This window comes from Triticum aestivum, chromosome 4B (genome assembly GCF_018294505.1).
Source record: "Triticum aestivum cultivar Chinese Spring chromosome 4B, IWGSC CS RefSeq v2.1, whole genome shotgun sequence".
Lineage (NCBI taxonomy): Eukaryota > Viridiplantae > Streptophyta > Magnoliopsida > Poales > Poaceae > Triticum > Triticum aestivum.
The window spans coordinates 57,475,308-57,492,836 of record NC_057804.1 but is presented as its reverse complement, the minus strand read 5'-3'; the positions used below and the strand labels follow the sequence as shown (position 1 = coordinate 57,492,836).

Genomic DNA, 17,529 nt, shown 5'->3' with positions numbered 1-17,529 from the left:
GGGGGGTTCCTTGCATTATGTAGCTGCTCCCTCCTCTGTTGCCCTCACTAAAGGGCCCTTCGTATTTTTGGCATCGTTCGCTTGGACCTTCTCTGCCCTGCGGACCAATGGGATGGCAGCAGCAGCGGCAACAGTAGTCGACAGTCGGCCATGGAAAGAACAAGTGCGTGTGAGAGAGGAAGGAGATGGAAAAGAGGTCGCGAACCTTCCTCTCCCAATTAGCCGACGTAAACATGCCTTGCTTGAGAAGGAAGGAAATGATCCATCGTTATGCTTTACCCTAGGGAGGTGTTATCTGCGGGACGCCCCTTCTTTCGCTGTTAATTTTTTTTTCACCTCGAGTAAAAGGGACACATGGATTGCGAGCGCTCTTCGGTCCTTCGGCCTTAGGACATCTCCAACACTGATCCATAAATTTTCTCCTGCATCCGTCTGCAGGCAGGAGGGCCAGTCTACTTGACACTGATGTGGGAGCCGATCATCCAATACTATCCGCATACATTCGTCCCCAAAAAAATTTAAAGCCCGCATGCTCAAATAGCCGCATATATAGTCTAGAATAGTTCAAATATTCAAATGCAGCAGTAGTTCCAATTTAAATAAGTTCCAACATTGTTGTACCCTATAACCGCCCACAGATAGTTAATCATACCTTCCCTTAGTTGCTTGTGAGTTGCTCGATGTCGAATCTGTTGATGCATTTGAACTAACTCTTCAAATATGTCGGATTCTAGTATAGAAGCTCGATATGCTCTTTTCAAGACCTGTGGCGGCATCCTTACCCTCAATCTCTATGATCATGTTGTGCACAATCACACAACAGGTCATCACCTCCCACAAGGTCTCTGAATCCCATTGTCTAGCAGCCCACGAACAACTGCAAAGCGTGCATGCAGAACTCCAAATGCCCTGTCAACGTGCTTTCTAGCTACTTCTTGTTTTTGGCAAAGTGAGATTTTTTCTGGTGAACTAGGTTAGAGATTGCTGGAATTTTTGCCTATTTGGGCCTAGCCCAATAGCATTTTCAGAAATTCCTAATAAAACCTAGAGGCTCACGCAGCCCATTCGTGCAAGGCAAGAGGTGGAACTAAAAGTTTAGTCCCACCTTGCTAGTTTAGAGGGAGTTGGACCTCTTTATAAGGGAGGCTCCTTCCCCACTTGTATGAGCATGAGAACAAGAGGGACATCCACGCGCGCTCCTCCGCCGCCGCCCGCCGCGCCGCGCCGCGCCGCGGGTTGCGGGAATGAGCCGAGCCGATGTCTAATTTTTGCCACGCACTACGGGTATACGAAAGGTCACTTGGGAGCTGAAAAGTTTTTGCGGTAGTGGATAATGAATACGAACGGCGCACCTCTTCGTGTGCTGCCTGTTCATTTCGTCTCCCTCCGTTGCTTCACCTCCCGGCGCAGCCTGTTCGCGTCCCTCTGTTGTGCCTATATAAGAGAGGTCGCTCCTCTTCTGAGAGACACATCAGAAGGTCCTCTTCCTCTCGCCACACAGTTCCAATCTCTGCGCTACTGCTGTCTTCCTCATCCTGGCTTGCGGCATGCACCGCACGTCGGGACAGTAGGCCTCCGAGACCGCACCTTTTGAGTCCTGTACGAGAGAAGGGTGATAAGGTTTTTGGGGAGCGCTCAGCGCGACTACTGGCTACTTCATCACGGACGATCCGGTCGCCGACGACGACTTCTTCCCCGACGTCCACGACCTCCTCGACGACATGGCAGGCGAGGACACAGACCCCAAGTCCAGCGCTTCTGCTGCTGCTGTGCTGTACGTGTTCTTCTCCTTTCTGTTAGAAGTCCTCCTACAGTTCTTGGCTCTAGTTTGTGCCCTACGTATGTTAGGTTCTGTTTCGTATAAGCAACTTCATCTAGTGTTTGTTCTAGATGTGTTTACCTCAAATTCATATATGCAGATATTGTTTACCTTCTCTCTGTCAGATTGCATGACTTGCTTTATATTTGCTATTTTAGTCATGCTTTATCTAGTATTTTTGTTAATAAAATCATTCGGTAAATTGCTCATATTTCCAACAATCCAAAAACCTTATTATAGGCAATTTACCCCGAGTGGTTTTGCTGCTTCCATGAGACCTCCTATGTTTGAGGGTATCCACTATAAGAGGTGGCGCGTGAGAGCAGTCTTATGGTTTCAGACCATGAGCTGCTATGACGCCACTCTTGGCAAACCTGAAGGAGAGCAAGATGCCCAACAGGAACAAGCTTTTCAGAAAATGGATACCTTGTTTAAGGCTGCTCTCTTGAGTGTTCTTGGTGAGAACATAGTTGATGCTTATGCGTCAATTGACAATGGAAAAGATATGTGGGACGCGCTCGAGGCCAAGTTTGGGGTCTCGGATGCCGGCACTGAGTTGTACATCATGGAGCAATTCTATGATTACAGGATGACTGAAGAGCGCTCCGTGGTTGAGCAGGCTCATGAGATACAGTCATTTGCTAGAGAACTTGAGCACTTCAATTGCATGCTACCGGACAAGTTTGTTGCCGGGGGTATCATCACTAAGCTTCCTCCTTCATGGAGGAACTTTGCTACCTTACTGAAACATAAGAGACAGGAGTTTTCCGTTTCGGATCTCATTGGTACTCTTGATGTGGAAGAAAAGGCGAGAGCAAAGGACACACGTGCTCGAGGTATTGAGGGAGGATCTAGTGCCAATCTGGTACAGAAGAAAAACTTCCAGTCCCACAAGTTCAAGAACAAGGGCAAGCTTGATGGTAAAGCAAAGTTTGATGGGAAGAACAAGGCTGTGCAGCACACGAACTTCAAGAAGAAGAATGACAAGAAGAAAGGTGTCTGTCATGTGTGTGGAGATCCTGATCATTGGGCTCCTAGTTGCCCCAATCGCTATGACAAGCGTCATCCTGGGAAAGGCGGCAAGACCGCTAATGTTGTCATTGGAGACACTAACATGAAGGATGATGGGTATGGTATATTTCCCACTATTCTTTTAGTATGTCATTCTCCTGATTGGTTGATTGACACGGGTGCTAATGTGCATGTATGCGGTGATATTTCCATGTTTTCGTCTTATCAGACCGCAGGGACTTCAACCGTGCTAATGGGCAACGGTTCAAGTGCTTCTGTTCGTGGTGTTGGCACGGTCGATCTGAAGTTTACTTCGGGGAAGATCGTGCGGCTGAAGAACGTGCATTATGTCCCCTCCGTCAATAAAAATCTTGTTAGCGAATCTCTTCTGTGTAGAGATGGCTATAAGCTTGTCTTTGAGTCGAATAAATTTGTAATATCCAAGTATGGAACCTTTGTTGGTAAAGGCTATGAGTCAGGAGGCCTGTTTCATTTATCCTTATCAAACGTTTGCAATAAAGTTGTTAATCATATTTGCAACAATAGTGAATCAAATGTGTGGCATTCACGTCTTTGTCATGTTAACTTTGGTTGCATGTCACGACTAGCGAAGTTGAACTTAATCCCTAGTTTCACCACTGTCAAGGGATCTAAGTGTCAAGTATGTGTGCAAGCTAAGCAACCTCGTAAGTCTCACGTGACTGCGGAGACGAGAAATCTTGCACCACTAGAACTTATACATTCAGATCTATGTGAAATGAATGGTGTTTTGACAAAAGGTGGAAAGAAATATTTCATGACGTTAATTGACAACTCCACTAGATACTGCCGTGTGTATCTTCTGAAATCTAAGAATGAGGCTTTGAACTTTTTCAAGATCTATAAAGCTGAAGTGGAAAACCAACTTGATCAAAAAAATCAAGAGGCTTAGGTCCGACCGTGGTGGAGAGTATTTTTCCAATGAATTTGATGCTTTTTGTGCGGAACATGGTATAATCCATGAGAGGACGCCTCCCTACTCACCTCAGTCAAATGGGGTGGCCGAAAGGAAGAACCGTACTCTAACTGATTTGGTTAACGCCATGTTAGACACATCAGGTCTCTCCAAGGCATGGTGGGGGAGGCGATATTGACTGCATGTCATGTCCTAAACCGAGTTCCCACAAAGAACAAAGAGATAACTCCATTCAAGGAATGGGAGAAGAAAAGATTAAAGCTCTCTTATCTACGAACCTGGGGTTGTTTGGCGAAAGTCAATGTGCCAATTCCAAAGAAGCGGAAGATGGGACCAAAAACTGTGGATTGTGTTTTCCTGGGATATGATTTTCATAGCATTGGCTATAGATTCTTGGTTGTAAAATCTAAGGTACCTGACATGCATGTCGGTACGATCATGGAGTCGAATGATGCGACTTTCTTTGAAGATATCTTTCCCATGAAGGATATGGCTACCTCATCTAATCAGGAAATGCCTAGTTCATCGAATCAGGAACCAGTTACAATTACCGAACCTGCCATTTCGATGGAACACTTTGAAAGTCCTGTGGAGGAAAACAATGAAGTTCCTACTAGGAGCAAGAGACAAAGGACTGCAAAGTCCTTTAGTGATGATTTTCTTGTGTATCTCATAGATGACACTCCCAGTTCTATTTCGGAGGCCTATGCATCGGAAGATGCTGACTACTGGAAGGAAGCGGTTCGTAGCGAGATGGATTCCATCTTGGCGAATGAAACTTGGGAGATAACTGATCGTCCTTATGGGTGCAAACCTATAGGATGCAAATGGGTATTCAAGAAGAAGCTTAGGCCTGATGGTACTATTGAAAAGTACAAGGCTCAGCTCGTGGCAAAGGGTTATACCCAAAAGGAAGGTGAAGACTTTTTTGATACTTACTCACCTGTGGCTCGACTAACCACTATTCGAGATCTACTTTCACTAGCTGCCTCACATGATCTTTCCTAAATGGAGAGTTGGATGAGGAAATTTATATGGAACAACCAGATGGGTTTGTAATAGATGGTCAGGAAGGGAAAGTGTGCAAGTTGCTGAAGTCTTTATATGGACTCAAGCAAGCACCCAAACAGTGGCACGAGAAGTTCGAAAGAACTCTAACAGCTGCAGGCTTTGTTGTGAACGAAGCTGACAAATGTGTGTACTATCGCCATGGTGGGGGCGAGGGAGTTATGCTTTGCTTGTATGTTGATGACATACTGATTTTCGGAACAAATCTGAATGTTATTAAGGAGGTCAAGGATTTCTTATCTCGCTATTTTGAGATGAAGGATTTAGGAGTGGCTGATGTCATTCTGAACATCAAGTTGTTGAGAGATGATGATGGTGGGATTACATTGCTTCAATCTCACTATGTGGAAAAGATCTTGAGTCGCTTTGGCTATAGTGACTGCAAGCCCTCTCCAACACCATATTATGCTAGCGTGCTGCTTCGAAAGAATCGAAGAATTGCTAGAGATCAATTGAAGTATTCTCAGATTATTGGCTCGCTTATGTACTTAGCCAGTGCTACAAGACCTGACATCTCTTTTGCTGTTAGCAAACTGAGTCGGTTTGTTTCAAAACCAGGAGATGTGCATTGGAAAGCTCTAGAGAGAGTTTTGCGTTATTTGAAAGGCACTGCGAATTATGGAATTCACTACACTGGGCATCCAAAGGTGCTTGAAGGATATAGTGACTCAAACTGGATCTCAGATGCTGATGAGATAAAGGCCACGAGCGGTTATGTATTCACTCATGGAGGTGGCGCTGTTTCTTGGAAGTCTTGCAAGCAGACCATCTTAACGAGGTCAACAATGGAAGCAGAACTCACAGCACTAGATACAGCTACGGTCGAAGCAGATTGGCTTTGTCGGCTCTTGAATGACTTGCCGGTAGTTGAGAAACCTGTACTGGGTATCCTTATGAACTATGACAATCAAACTGTGATCACTAAAGTGAGCAGCTCAAAAGATAACATGAAGTCATCAAGACACGTTCAGAGAAGGTTAAAGTCTGTCAGAAAAATGAAAAACTCTGGAGTTATTGCATTGGACTATATCCAAACGTCTAAAAATCTGGCAGATCCTTTTACTAAGGGTTTATCACGTAATGTGATAGATAATGCATCGAGGGAGATGGGAATGAGACCCACAATATGAGTTGTTCACAGTGGTAACCTATTCTTTGTGATTGGAGATCACGTGAATTAGATGTGGAAGACAAGCTGTTGGTCAACTGAGAGGAGAGTATCCTTACTGTTAAAATACCACTCCATGAAGATGCAATATTCTCCTAATATGCATGGCAGGTTGATGTATATCTTAATGTGTTCTAAGTGGCTTTTTGAAGCAGAGATGTTGTCCTGCAGAACATCTTTTGAAAAACGCACCTATATGAGTCTGATTGTTAAACCTCGCAATCTATGAGAGTAGGATTCTCTCTAGTAAACTCATGAAAGGTCACGGAGTATGACGCATAAGCTCCACCTGCGGGGAAGACCCACGGTAGCCACGTATCGGTCAAGGCTTTATGTGAAATTAGATTCGCAGAAAACTTGTAGTTCAAGGCCCAGTCCACTCTTCAAGTTGCTTACTAGTGTAGCATAGGGTTCTAGGTGGAAGTTCAACTTAATAGTCTCCACTGCAGTACCGGTATATAAAACAATGTTTTGGAACCAAAGACAAATTTTGTGTGCCTCTGGGATCTGGTGGGGGATTGCTGGAATTTTTGCCTATTTGGGCCTAGCCCAATAGCATTTTCAGAAATTCCTAATAAATCCTAGAGGCCCACGCAGCCCATTCGTGCAAGGCAAGAGGTAGAACTAAAAGTTTAGTCCCACCTTGCTAGTTTAGAGGGAGTTGGACCTCTTTATAAGGGAGGCTCCTTCCCCACTTGTATGAGCATGAGAACAAGAGGGACATCCACGCGCGCTCCTCCTCCTCCGCCCGCCTCGCCACGCCACGCCACGCCTCGTCACGACGCACCGCGCCGCGCCGCGCCGCGGGAATGAGCCGAGCCGATGTCTAATTTTTGCCACGCACTACGGGTATACGAAAGGTCACCTGGGAGCTGAAAAGTTTTTGCGGTAGTGGATAATGAATACGAACGGCGCACCTCTTCGCGTGCTGCCTATTCACTTCGTCTCCCTTCGTTGCTTCACCTCCCGGCGCAGCCTGCTCGCGTCCCTCTGTTGTGCCTATATAAGAGAGGTCACTCCTCTCTCGAGAGACACATCAGAAGATCCTCTTCCTCTCGCCACACAGTTCCAATCTCTGCGCTACTACTGTCTTCCTCATCCCGGCTTGCAGCGTGCACCGCACATCGGGACAGTAGGCCTCCGAGACCGCACCTTTTGAGTCTTGTACGGGAGAAGGGTGATAAGGTTTTTGGGGAGCGCTCAGCGCGACTACTGGCTACTTCATCACGGACGATCCGGTCGCCGACGACTACTTCCCCGACGACGACTTCTTCCCCGACGTCCACGACCTCCTCGACGACATGGCAGGCAAGGACACCGACCTCAAGTCCAGCGCTTCTGCTGCTGCTGTGCCGTACGTGTTCTTCTCCTTTCTGTTAGAAGTCCTCCTACAGTTCTTGGCTCTAGTTTCTGCCCTACGTATGTTAGGTTCTGTTTCTTATAAGCAACTTCATCTAGTGTCTGTTCTAGATGTGTTTACCTCATGTTCATATATGCATATGATGTTTACCTTCTCTCTGTCAGATTGCATGACTTGCTTTATATTTTCTATTTTAGTCATGCTTTATCTAGTATTTTTGTTAATAAAATCATTCGGTAAATTGCTCATATTTCCAACAGAGATGGTGTTGACAAAAGTAGCAACGGAAGATAGATACCGTCAACCAGATAGTTGCCCATGTTGTACTCATGACCATTGATGGTATAGTGGCAAGGAGGAACTTTTCTTTCAGTCAACCTAGCAAACAATGATGAACGTTAACGCTGCAGCACATTGATGTCATTGTGAGACACCGGACATGCCAAAAAAGCATGCCAAATCCAAAGATATTGTGATGCACTTGCTTCAAGAATGATGGTGGGCTTCTTAATATGACTCTCATATTGCCCTTGTAAAACTTTTGGGCATTTCTTCCATTTTCCAATGCATGCAGTCAAGAGATCCGAACAAACCTGGCCACCCCCTTGCTTCCAAGATTGCCAAGATCCTCTCGGTCTCTGCCATAGTTGGTTCTCTTAGGTACTACTGATATCCAAACACCGAGACCATGACAGTTGCAAACCTGAGCATGACACCTTCACATGTACTATCAGGCATCCATAGGTACTCGTTCCACGAATCAGCGGCCGTGCCATATGCAAGCATCCGCAGTGCGCCCGTGCAATTCTGGTAACTAGAGAACCCAATCCTTGCCAAGGCGTCCTTCTTCAAGATGAAGTAGTCATCAGAGGATCAGAGGCCATGGTAGAGACGACCAAAGACATTTTTGCGCATCCGAAAGCGCCGACGAAAACTGTCAGCGGAGAGGGCATCGGGGGCAAAGTAGTCATCCATCAAGGTCAAATGGTCGCGCACCCTGTTGCGGTTGAGCACTCGACGACCCTTGATCGGTCCCTTGAAATTGAGAACATGCTCTTTCGCACATTCCACGTCCGCAAGGACCGCCAGCATCATCACTGTCTCATCTGTGTAATCCTCGTCTGATGAGCCATTGGACGACTTATAGTGCTCGTATCCAAATACAGTGCTTCAAAAAAGAAGGGACAAAAAATTGAAGCATGGGTATTTCATCGGACAAAACGCGATGCGAGCTATGAAAAAGAGAAATTCAGCAATGAATAGCGATGTTACTGTTGACGCTATTCAACGTTAATTTTGTCGTTTTCATAACTCACATCCCGTAATGTGTTTAAACTTAATATTTTGCATGCCAATAGAAACATCACCCTCTTAACATCCTATATCATTTTGAGATTTTTCTTTTTGAAACTTTAAATATCATTTTCACGTGGTTTTCACCGGTTTCCACCGAATGTCAGCTTTTTGTATGATATTCTCGCCAGAAAATTTAAGGGCTTGCCGAGTCACCATTTGAGGATAACTCCAGACACATCAGCGTTTGAGGGACCAGATTTAGCGTCTTGCTGTAGATGCCATAAAAGAATGGACAGATCTTGAGATCTACGATGGCTACTCTTATCCGGTTTTATAATGCCCATAAAAAAATTTGTGCATGTGCCGATCTGCCATCCTGTCTACTCGTGTTCCATGCTCTAACAAATGTCTTGGCAAAAACAATAAAGATCTGCACAGTTGCAGCTACTACTCCATATTCAGTAATGGTTTAATGGAGTACTACTAAATTTCCAAAGGTAAACATTCGCAGCCGGTCGACCGGCTACCTGTTCCGCCGGTCGCTAGTGCGCATGTACTGGGCCCACGGGTGCTCTTCTCTTGCCACATACCTCATCACGTGTCGTTGTTCCCCTTTCTCTCATCGATTTGACCAGGACATCGCAACTTCCCCTATCTTCCTCACAAATCACAGCCACCGCTGCACACAACGGCCACCAATCGCCGCTGTAAGTCGAGAGGAGGAAGGCGCTGCTGCGAGGAGTCCTGGGGAAGGGAGGTGCTGTGTTTTTGGCCGGCGGTTTTTGGTGGCGAATCTGGTGCGGAGGACCCCGACGGCAGCTGGCCCGAGCCAATGGAGACACCAGCACGAGGTGTGATGCGGGGCGATAACGGCGACTCGAGGTGCCGAGTGCTACAACCGCGTCGTGCCTGGAGCTAGGACCGGCGTGCCGAGTTGCGGGGGCATGCTGGAACCGGCGAGGCGGAGTGCCACCACCGGCAAAGAGCGGTGCTTCACCCGGATTCGACGAGAGCTGCCATCGGCTGCAATTTTTGCTACAACTAGGTTTTTGTTTTGCTCGAATTAGTGATTTTTTTTGCAAGGATTTGTAATTGGGGGTGCTTCTTGCTGGAACCAGCTCTAAGTTTTGCTGCTACCATCTATGATTTTTGCTACTACCATATATGATTTTGCTACTACAATCTTTCAGATTTTTGCTACCGCCCGTCTTTGATTTTGGCTGAAACGAGTTTCAAATTTTTGCTACCACCGCCCTTTGTTTTTGCTGCTACCGTATTTGATTTTTGCTACCACTCTTTCTTTTTGATTTTTTTGTTAGATTCCTCTTTTTTGCTGGAACCATCGAAGTATTTTGCTGGAGCTGGTTGATTCCATAGCACGGCCCTGACGGCCGCTTTTCTTCCCTCGTGCGAGATGTGCCAGGGGAGCTACGAAATTGGCAAAACCTGGAACCGGTGCACAATTTTGTTGGAATCGGCGCCAAATTTTGCTGGAACCGGTTACGGCGACGGCTACGGTAGGAGCAACGAACTAGCGAGGATGTTTCAACCTGCAGGCTTTTTTGCTGGAACCGACGGCGTGTTTTGCTACATGGGGACAGACACACGCGGGGCACGAGCGATGCGACCATCAAGCCGGCGAGGGGGTCCGGCGGGCTGCGCTGCCGTGCAGTGGCTGCGAGCCGACGAGAGGCGCCATCGAGCCAGAGGCGAAAGGCCGCGGGGGAACCACGAGCTAGTAGGGAATGTGTGCGGCTGGCGTTTCTCGCGAGAAGAAAGGGCTGGCGTTTCTCGCGAGAAGAGAGGGACGTGCGCGAGGCAATCGTGTGGTCCAGGGCGCGTGCATCGGGCGGCTGCGCGTCGACTAGTACTGCCCATTTCCAAAAGGATTCCCGCGAGAAGAAGGCCGCGACGCATGGGCGAATCAAGCCGATAGTATACAAGTACGTACGTTTTAAAACGGTTGCTGGCTCTGGCGTGGCAGCACGCACGCCGTCGCGTGGTGCCGATCTGAAGGCAGAAAAGGGGGCCGACAGGCGTATCGCAGCACCTGCGCCCGCATCACCGTCCCCCGGAAACCATTTTTGCAGCTTAGCTCCAGTCCCCTGCGACAGCCTACAGCTACTCCCCTGTTTAAAGGGCGGTGTGGGGGAGGAGGAGAAGCAAGTCCGCCAGCTGCAGCTACTCCTGCTGCTTGCTTCCCCCCTGTCGCCGGTCGAAGGAGATGGGGAGGCTACTCCCGCTGGCGCTGCTCGTCCTCCTCTCTGCCGCCGCCGCTGCCCCCCAGGTTCGGTTCTTCTCGTCTTATCTGAACGAGATCCCACCTCTGCTGCAGATTTGGTAGTAGTAGTCGAGCGCAGCGAACCTCGGAAGCTTAGTGGGTGACGACCTGTCCTCCGCGAAGCGCGAACGAATCCACCACCCCGGACCTGATGGAGGGGCCTCGGGCCTCCCGCGCCGTGTTGCAGCTAGATGGCGAGCCCGTCCTCTGATAGACTGATACTGAAAAACGAATAGCTTGGAACGAATGTTCGATCCCTTCATCCCATGTTTTTCTCTGCTTGGGATAAAATGTGCCCACCCCTACTAGCATTAAGGAATCAGTCATGATGTTACGCAGTTGGCTGAATCACATCCATGTTTGCTTTAACATGTGTTTGTACCTGCAGCTCGTCGGAGCTGCGAGGGGAGACCATTCCCTACCAATAATACAGGTCATTTTTTATCCCCCTCAAATTGACACCATATTTATGTCTACTCCTACTCATCTTCTATTGTTTGTACTAATAATCATAATCATAATGGTGTTGTACTATCACAGGTTCGTTACCAAACTTGCGGAGATTAGCAATTTAGCAGGGTACGGCTTTCCGTTTAGGGAAACTTTGAGGATTGCAAGCTTAATGGGTCCCGACCGTCCTCGCCCGTGCTGGTGGAGCTCGACTCGATGGCGAGCCAACCGAGGGCCTTTTCTCTGATAAGCTGATGCCAAACACTGAAAGTCGAATAGCTCTGAAACAAAATTCTGTTTTTTTTAGTGTTATCGTGCTGACCTTCCCAGGAAGGCGTGGCAGAACAAATGTTTTTTATGGCAATTTTAGTAGCCGCGATGATGACAAAATTAGTTAGCAAGCACGGCAAAACCTGGCCAAAAAATAATTGAACTGAACGGATTTGTCATGCTTACCCACTAAACTTGCCATCCACGGACAACAAAAATTGCTAAGAACGAAAACCCGATCCTAACACCGAATAGATAGGGTCAGGGTGTTACTCGGTTAGCTGAATCACATATATATTTGCTTAAAATCTCTATGTACATGCAGCTAGCGGGAGCAGCCAAGGCAGAGCATTCCCTAGGAATCATCCAGGTGACTTTTAGTCCCACTCAGATTGACACCATCTCTAAATCTATTGTTTGTATTGCTCTTCATGATATGGTGTTGTATTGTACTGTCGCAGAAGGACATCATTCAGACGGTCAACAAGCATCCCAATGCCGGGTGGACGGCTGGACACAATCCCTACCTCGCAAACTATACTGTACATAGAACACTCTGTTCATCTTGTGTTTCCATCGAGGCACCATTTTTTTCTTCTCTGTTTGCTGACCTCGGAATCATCCTCTTCCGTGCAGATTGAGCAATTTAAGCATATCCTGGGAGTGAAGCCAACGCCTCCAGGTTTACTGGCTGGTGTTCCAACCAAAACTTATTCTACATCAGAAAAGGAGGATCTCCCAAAGGAGTTCGACGCCAGATCTAAATGGTCTGGCTGCAGCACGATCGGGAAAATACTTGGTAAGCTCAACTACTAGATAACTCCATGATCATAAACCGGTTCTATGCCGTTTTAATTGCACTGACCAACTTCATTTAATCGTTGTTTTTCTCCAATACCTTGGAAAACGCTGATTTTCATGAGCAGATCAAGTAAGTCTATGCACATTACCTTATGTCGTTACCACCACGAGTGCTTGCTGGAAAATTGAAGATGATCAAGGTAGTATGTATTGGTTGACAATGGCAGGGTCACTGTGGTGCGTGTTGGGCCTTTGGTGCTGTGGAGTGCCTGCAAGATCGTTTCTGCATTCATCACGGCGTGGTGAGTGCATATGGACGATCCGTCTACTCTCGGGTCCGTTTTTAAACAGGCCTGTTTGGTCCTTTTCTTACAATAACCAGCCTGCTGGTTTTATTCCTTGCAGAACGTTTCACTTTCTGTCAATGACATAGTGGCTTGCTGTGGGTTTCTGTGTGGCGATGGTTGTGAGGGAGGATATCCTATCTTCGCATGGCAATACTTCGTCGAGAACGGTGTTGTTACTGACGAGGTATAGCTAACTCTCTATTTTCTACCACTTCAGTGTCCTGATACTATTTTGATCCTGTTATTATGAATCACTTCTCTCTGTTCTAAGTTCTAACTACAACAGTGGGTATTACTGAATCTGTAATATCAATATAATGGAAGTTGGATAGTATATTAATTATCAGTAATATTTCGATCCGTAAATGAAATTGATTGGTTTGTGAATACATTTTTTTAACAGCTCAGATATTGATTGTATCATTTGGCGCTAAATGATATGGTAACACTGTATATTTGAACCCGAAAATCAGGGAATAGTAGGAGCATATTGTAATCTTAGTGTGTCCTGACTATTTGCAAATTCATCCCAACTTTGTTCAGGCACAACACTACACTACAAATTGCTCTGTTTCAAGTTTTGGAAAATTCGCTGTCGCATATACAACATGTGTTGGGTTTAGTCCCACATCGGTTGTGGGGGTAGACATAACACGATTTATAAGGGCAGGGGTGTCCCCTCCTAACAGGCTCCTAACAGGCTAGTCTTTTGGGGGAAGAGGGCCCAAGGCCTCTCATAAGTCGGTGTTGCTCTCTGGTTGGGCCTGGTGACGCATGTGGGTCGGAAACGCTGGTGTAGCGGACCCGGGATTGCGTAACATAATAGCACGGGCACGCGGGGGAGCCGGCGGCGTGTGCCAGCGCCCGGGCGGCCGGAGTGCGGTATTGTGACGGTGTCACGGGGAGGAGCGCCCGTAGTCAGGCCCCGGGGATGTAGCCATATCGGTGAACCTTGTTAACAAATCTCGGTGTTGTGCCTCGTGTGATTGCTTGGTCCTAGGTAGATCGACGGAGCGCCTTGGATTTATTCTAACAACATGAAGTACAAGAATCATTATAAATATTTCTTCATGATCTTCAAGAAAGATCTTCTGGAAAACACAGAAAGCCTAGCTGAAAGCCTGAAACTATCTGCACGCCTTTATCTGGCTAGATTTTTTTGCATTTTTTCTTTCTGTTCCTCACTATGTATTGCTTTCATATCATTTTATTGTATTTTTATTTAACTAGGCTCTCCCCTAATGTTTCTTGTAAAAAAGACTCAGCTGAGCATACCACTCATCCTTGTACATATTACTGTCTTGCAGTGCGATCCATTCTTTGATCAGGTTGGCTGCCAGCATCCTGGATGCGAACCTGCTTATCCTACACCTGTGTGTGAAAAGAAATGCAAGGTTCAGAACCAAGTTTGGGAGGAAAAGAAACATTTCAGCATCGATGCATACCAAGTAAACTCTGATCCACATGACATCATGGCAGAGGTCTACAAGAATGGCCCTGTAGAAGTTTCTTTCATAATTTATGAGGTAACTTCGATTCAGTATTTGATGTTTGACATGTGTTCTGCCAAGGCTCTCAAAATGAGTCGAAATTTCTGCTATTACTTTGAAATGTACAAACATAATATAAACAAAACTTTGAAAAGCTTTAAATCTGAATAAAACCGTGGAAAGAACATGGCAGTAGGAGAAATGGAAACAAAAACATACATACTCTTGTTAGCATACTGAAATATGAAATACAATTATTATCTTTGAAGCCTTGCATGCGGCCAACAACTCATATGCTTTATGATTGTATATAAGACTACAGAAGTACAGATTCTGTCATCAAAGGTGAAGAAGATATTTGTTACTTTCAGTGCTGATTTAATACAGCAATTTGCTGCAGGACTTTGCACACTACAAGTCAGGTGTTTACAAGCAAATCACAGGTAGGATGGTGGGAGGTCATGCCGCCAAATTGATTGGATGGGGAACAAGTGATGCTGGCGAGGATTACTGGGTATCTTGTTAATTCTCTACCTTACACTATTTATCAAACAATGATCAAGTCTTGACGTGTTTCATTTTGTCTTCTGCTTCTCAGCTTCTTGCAAATCAGTGGAACAGAGGATGGGGCGATGTGAGTGTGACATATACCCTGTATTGTTGAAGTGCAAGAGTGAATGGTAGGATCATGTGTTTGGCTAATTAACAAGTTTTGGTTTCTGATTCATTGTAGGATGGGTACTTCAAGGTCATAAGGGGCACGAATGAATGTGGCATTGAAGGAGATGTTAATGCCGGTATGCCCTCGACAAAGAACATCGCGGGTAGCGCCTTTGCAATGTGAAGTCTGAGCGGCGCCTTTCCTCTGTTGCAGTTGGAATTAGGGATTTTCCTATCAAATTAAGACCCTCTTTGATTCAACGGATTTTCATAGGACTAGCAAATATGCCCGTGCGTTGCAACGGGAGAAAAACAATCAGATTATGCAGATTATATCAGGATGAGATAAGGACTTTTAAAATGTCATTTCTTAAACTACATCTGAGTAATGTCATTATGAGATAAGGGACTTCTAAAAAGTCATTTCAAAAACTGAAATGTGATGGTGTCATCGTGACTTGATTTCCTAAGGCACCACAACGTTTTTTTTGGCTGAGCAAACTACATTGATGGACCTTGCTTGAACTAGACTGATGAATGATGTGTCTCGCCTTGACCTGGCATCGCGGCGTTTTCCATGACCAGTAAAACTATAGTACCAAAATAAATATAGCTATGTAGGCAAATTAGACATTTAGTCATTTTCATATAGCTTACAAAAACTAACCCACAGGAAGTTGTGTCAATTTTTTTGGGGCCCAGCGCTATGTAGACGACAAAAAAAAAATTTATACATGACGCGCGATAGACTACTAAAAAAATAAAATGACCTCTAAAGATTCCCTAAAACAACTCTATGTAAGCGATGGTTTCTTTTGTTTATTATTTACGGGTTTGTTTGAATTTTTATGAACATTTTCTAAAATTTAATTGACATTATTTCCAAATTCCAGAATATGTTTTGAATACACATCTCTGAATTTCAAGAACATTTTATGATTTCTCAAAAAAATCTAAAACTCACAACTTTTTAAATTTTGGAATTTTTGAAAATCTCGAATTAATTTAAAGAAGGAAAATCAAAAAATAAGAAAGAAAGAAAGGAAAAAAAGAAATAAAAAATAGGGGGCATCACGCCTCTCACACATGGGCCGGCCCATATGCATACGCGGGAGGAGGAGGTCCGCTTGCCTTAAGAAAGGGAAAAAAGAAAGAAAAGAAGAGAAAAAAGGGTGGATTTGGATCCAACCCGGGTCTCCGGCCTAAAACACCGAGGTCTTGGCCGCTACATCACTCTGATATATGAGGGTAACACTATATAAGACTCAAAGCTCAAGGCGACTTTGGAAAAAAAGTCGAATTGTTTTCTACACTTATGAGTAGCATAGTGGGTAATTTATAGCAACTTCGGGGGTAATATTTAGATGAACTATGAAGTGGTAGTCTCTTTATTATTAGGTAGAGATTAGAATCATTAGGAATTTTTCTATGTAGGCCGTTTGATTAGTAGGATTGAATCCTTTAGGATTTTTTTCCTAAAGAATAATTTGTACTACATTCCATTGGGTATCTAGCATCGACTCAATTTTTTTGAAAAAGAACCTTTGTTTTTATGTGATCAAATAAAAAACTTAAATCTTGTAGGATTTGAAAGAGTGAATTTTATTGACTCAAAATGAATCATCAAATGGATACGGACATAATGGACACACACCCGATCTCTGCATAACTCATATGCACACAACCAACATATACAAAAACATCCTGGTAATCAGCAAAGTCATAGAAGATTAAAACTATACCTAAGAGAGGAAAAAATGGTCAAAACATCGACCGGCAAACTACAATAATGATAATCTCTGCACCAACTATCTCTTGACACCACAAAGACACGAAGTTCATTAACAACAATGCTTTTTGTTAAAAAAAATGCCAATATTATGTGTAAAGTTGTGCTACAATTGGACTTCCAATTACTTGCGGATTAGGTGTTTGAGTCGGACATATGTAACCCGAGCCTATTATATGAGGGCATCACCGGTAGCCAAATAAATTTGACATAAGTTGGCAGGCTAGACATAGATCATGAGAGGGACGGTCCGGGGCGCTCGTGGCAGGGGTGGCCGAACTGGCCGCGGCGGGTGGTCGGAGTGTTGTCTTGATGTCTAGGCGTGCTTGTCGTCCAATGTATCATGTGATTTGGTACATGTTGCTGAACTCGTTAACAAATTTGGTTGTCATGCTTGTGCTTGTGTGATTGCTTGCCCTCGACTGATCGACATGCACACTGAATTATTCTAACAGGTGGTATCATGAGCTAGGTTGGCACATAGTTAAGAAGTTGTCGGCAAGCTAAAAGCCATGCGAAGCAGGCGCTCTCGACGAGATGTGTTGTGCAACAGATCAGTTTGATTCTGTCAATGGTGGCGGCGGCAGGAGTTGCGCTAGGCGATGCAGACTAGCAACCTAGGGCATGCAACGACCATGCACATTGTTGTATGCTGAGCTAGCGAGGTGCATAGCCTAACCGGCTGAAAGTGCAATCATGCCTTTAAGCATATTTTTTGATGTCGATGACAATGTATATATAGGAGGTAAGTTAATACACAAGTT

The 17,529-nt window shown here is 45.3% G+C and overlaps 1 protein-coding gene across 2 annotated transcripts; it reads left to right on the top strand.

The window, feature by feature from the left end:
* The first annotated feature begins 9,738 nt into the window (after positions 1-9,738).
* On the top strand, positions 9,739-15,414 carry LOC123090993 (cathepsin B-like protease 2). Of its 2 annotated transcripts, XM_044512385.1 has the most exons (12): positions 9,740-10,964; positions 11,347-11,391; positions 12,004-12,048; positions 12,140-12,220; positions 12,315-12,477; positions 12,605-12,609; positions 12,707-12,781; positions 12,885-13,010; positions 14,134-14,352; positions 14,717-14,830; positions 14,915-14,950; positions 15,050-15,414. In XM_044512385.1, exons 1-12 carry the CDS (start codon positions 10,902-10,904, stop codon positions 15,158-15,160), a joined length of 1,083 nt encoding a protein of 360 aa, XP_044368320.1. In that variant the 5' UTR covers positions 9,740-10,901; the 3' UTR covers positions 15,161-15,414. The 2 variants fall into 2 exon arrangements, with proteins under 2 accessions (XP_044368321.1, XP_044368320.1); XM_044512386.1 differs by lacking the exon at positions 11,347-11,391 and having other exon boundaries at positions 9,739-10,964.
* The last annotated feature ends 2,115 nt before the right edge of the window (positions 15,415-17,529 follow it).

Coding starts and splice junctions, on each gene's coding strand:
- LOC123090993 (XM_044512385.1), top strand. CDS start 10,902: ATGGGGAGGCTACTCCCGCTGGCGCTGCTCGTCCTCCTCTCTGCCGCC. Junction 10,965..11,346: donor CCGCCGCCGCTGCCCCCCAG/GTTCGGTTCTTC, acceptor TTGTACCTGCAG/CTCGTCGGAGCTGCGAGGGG. Junction 12,221..12,314: donor CCTACCTCGCAAACTATACT/GTACATAGAACA, acceptor TCTTCCGTGCAG/ATTGAGCAATTTAAGCATAT.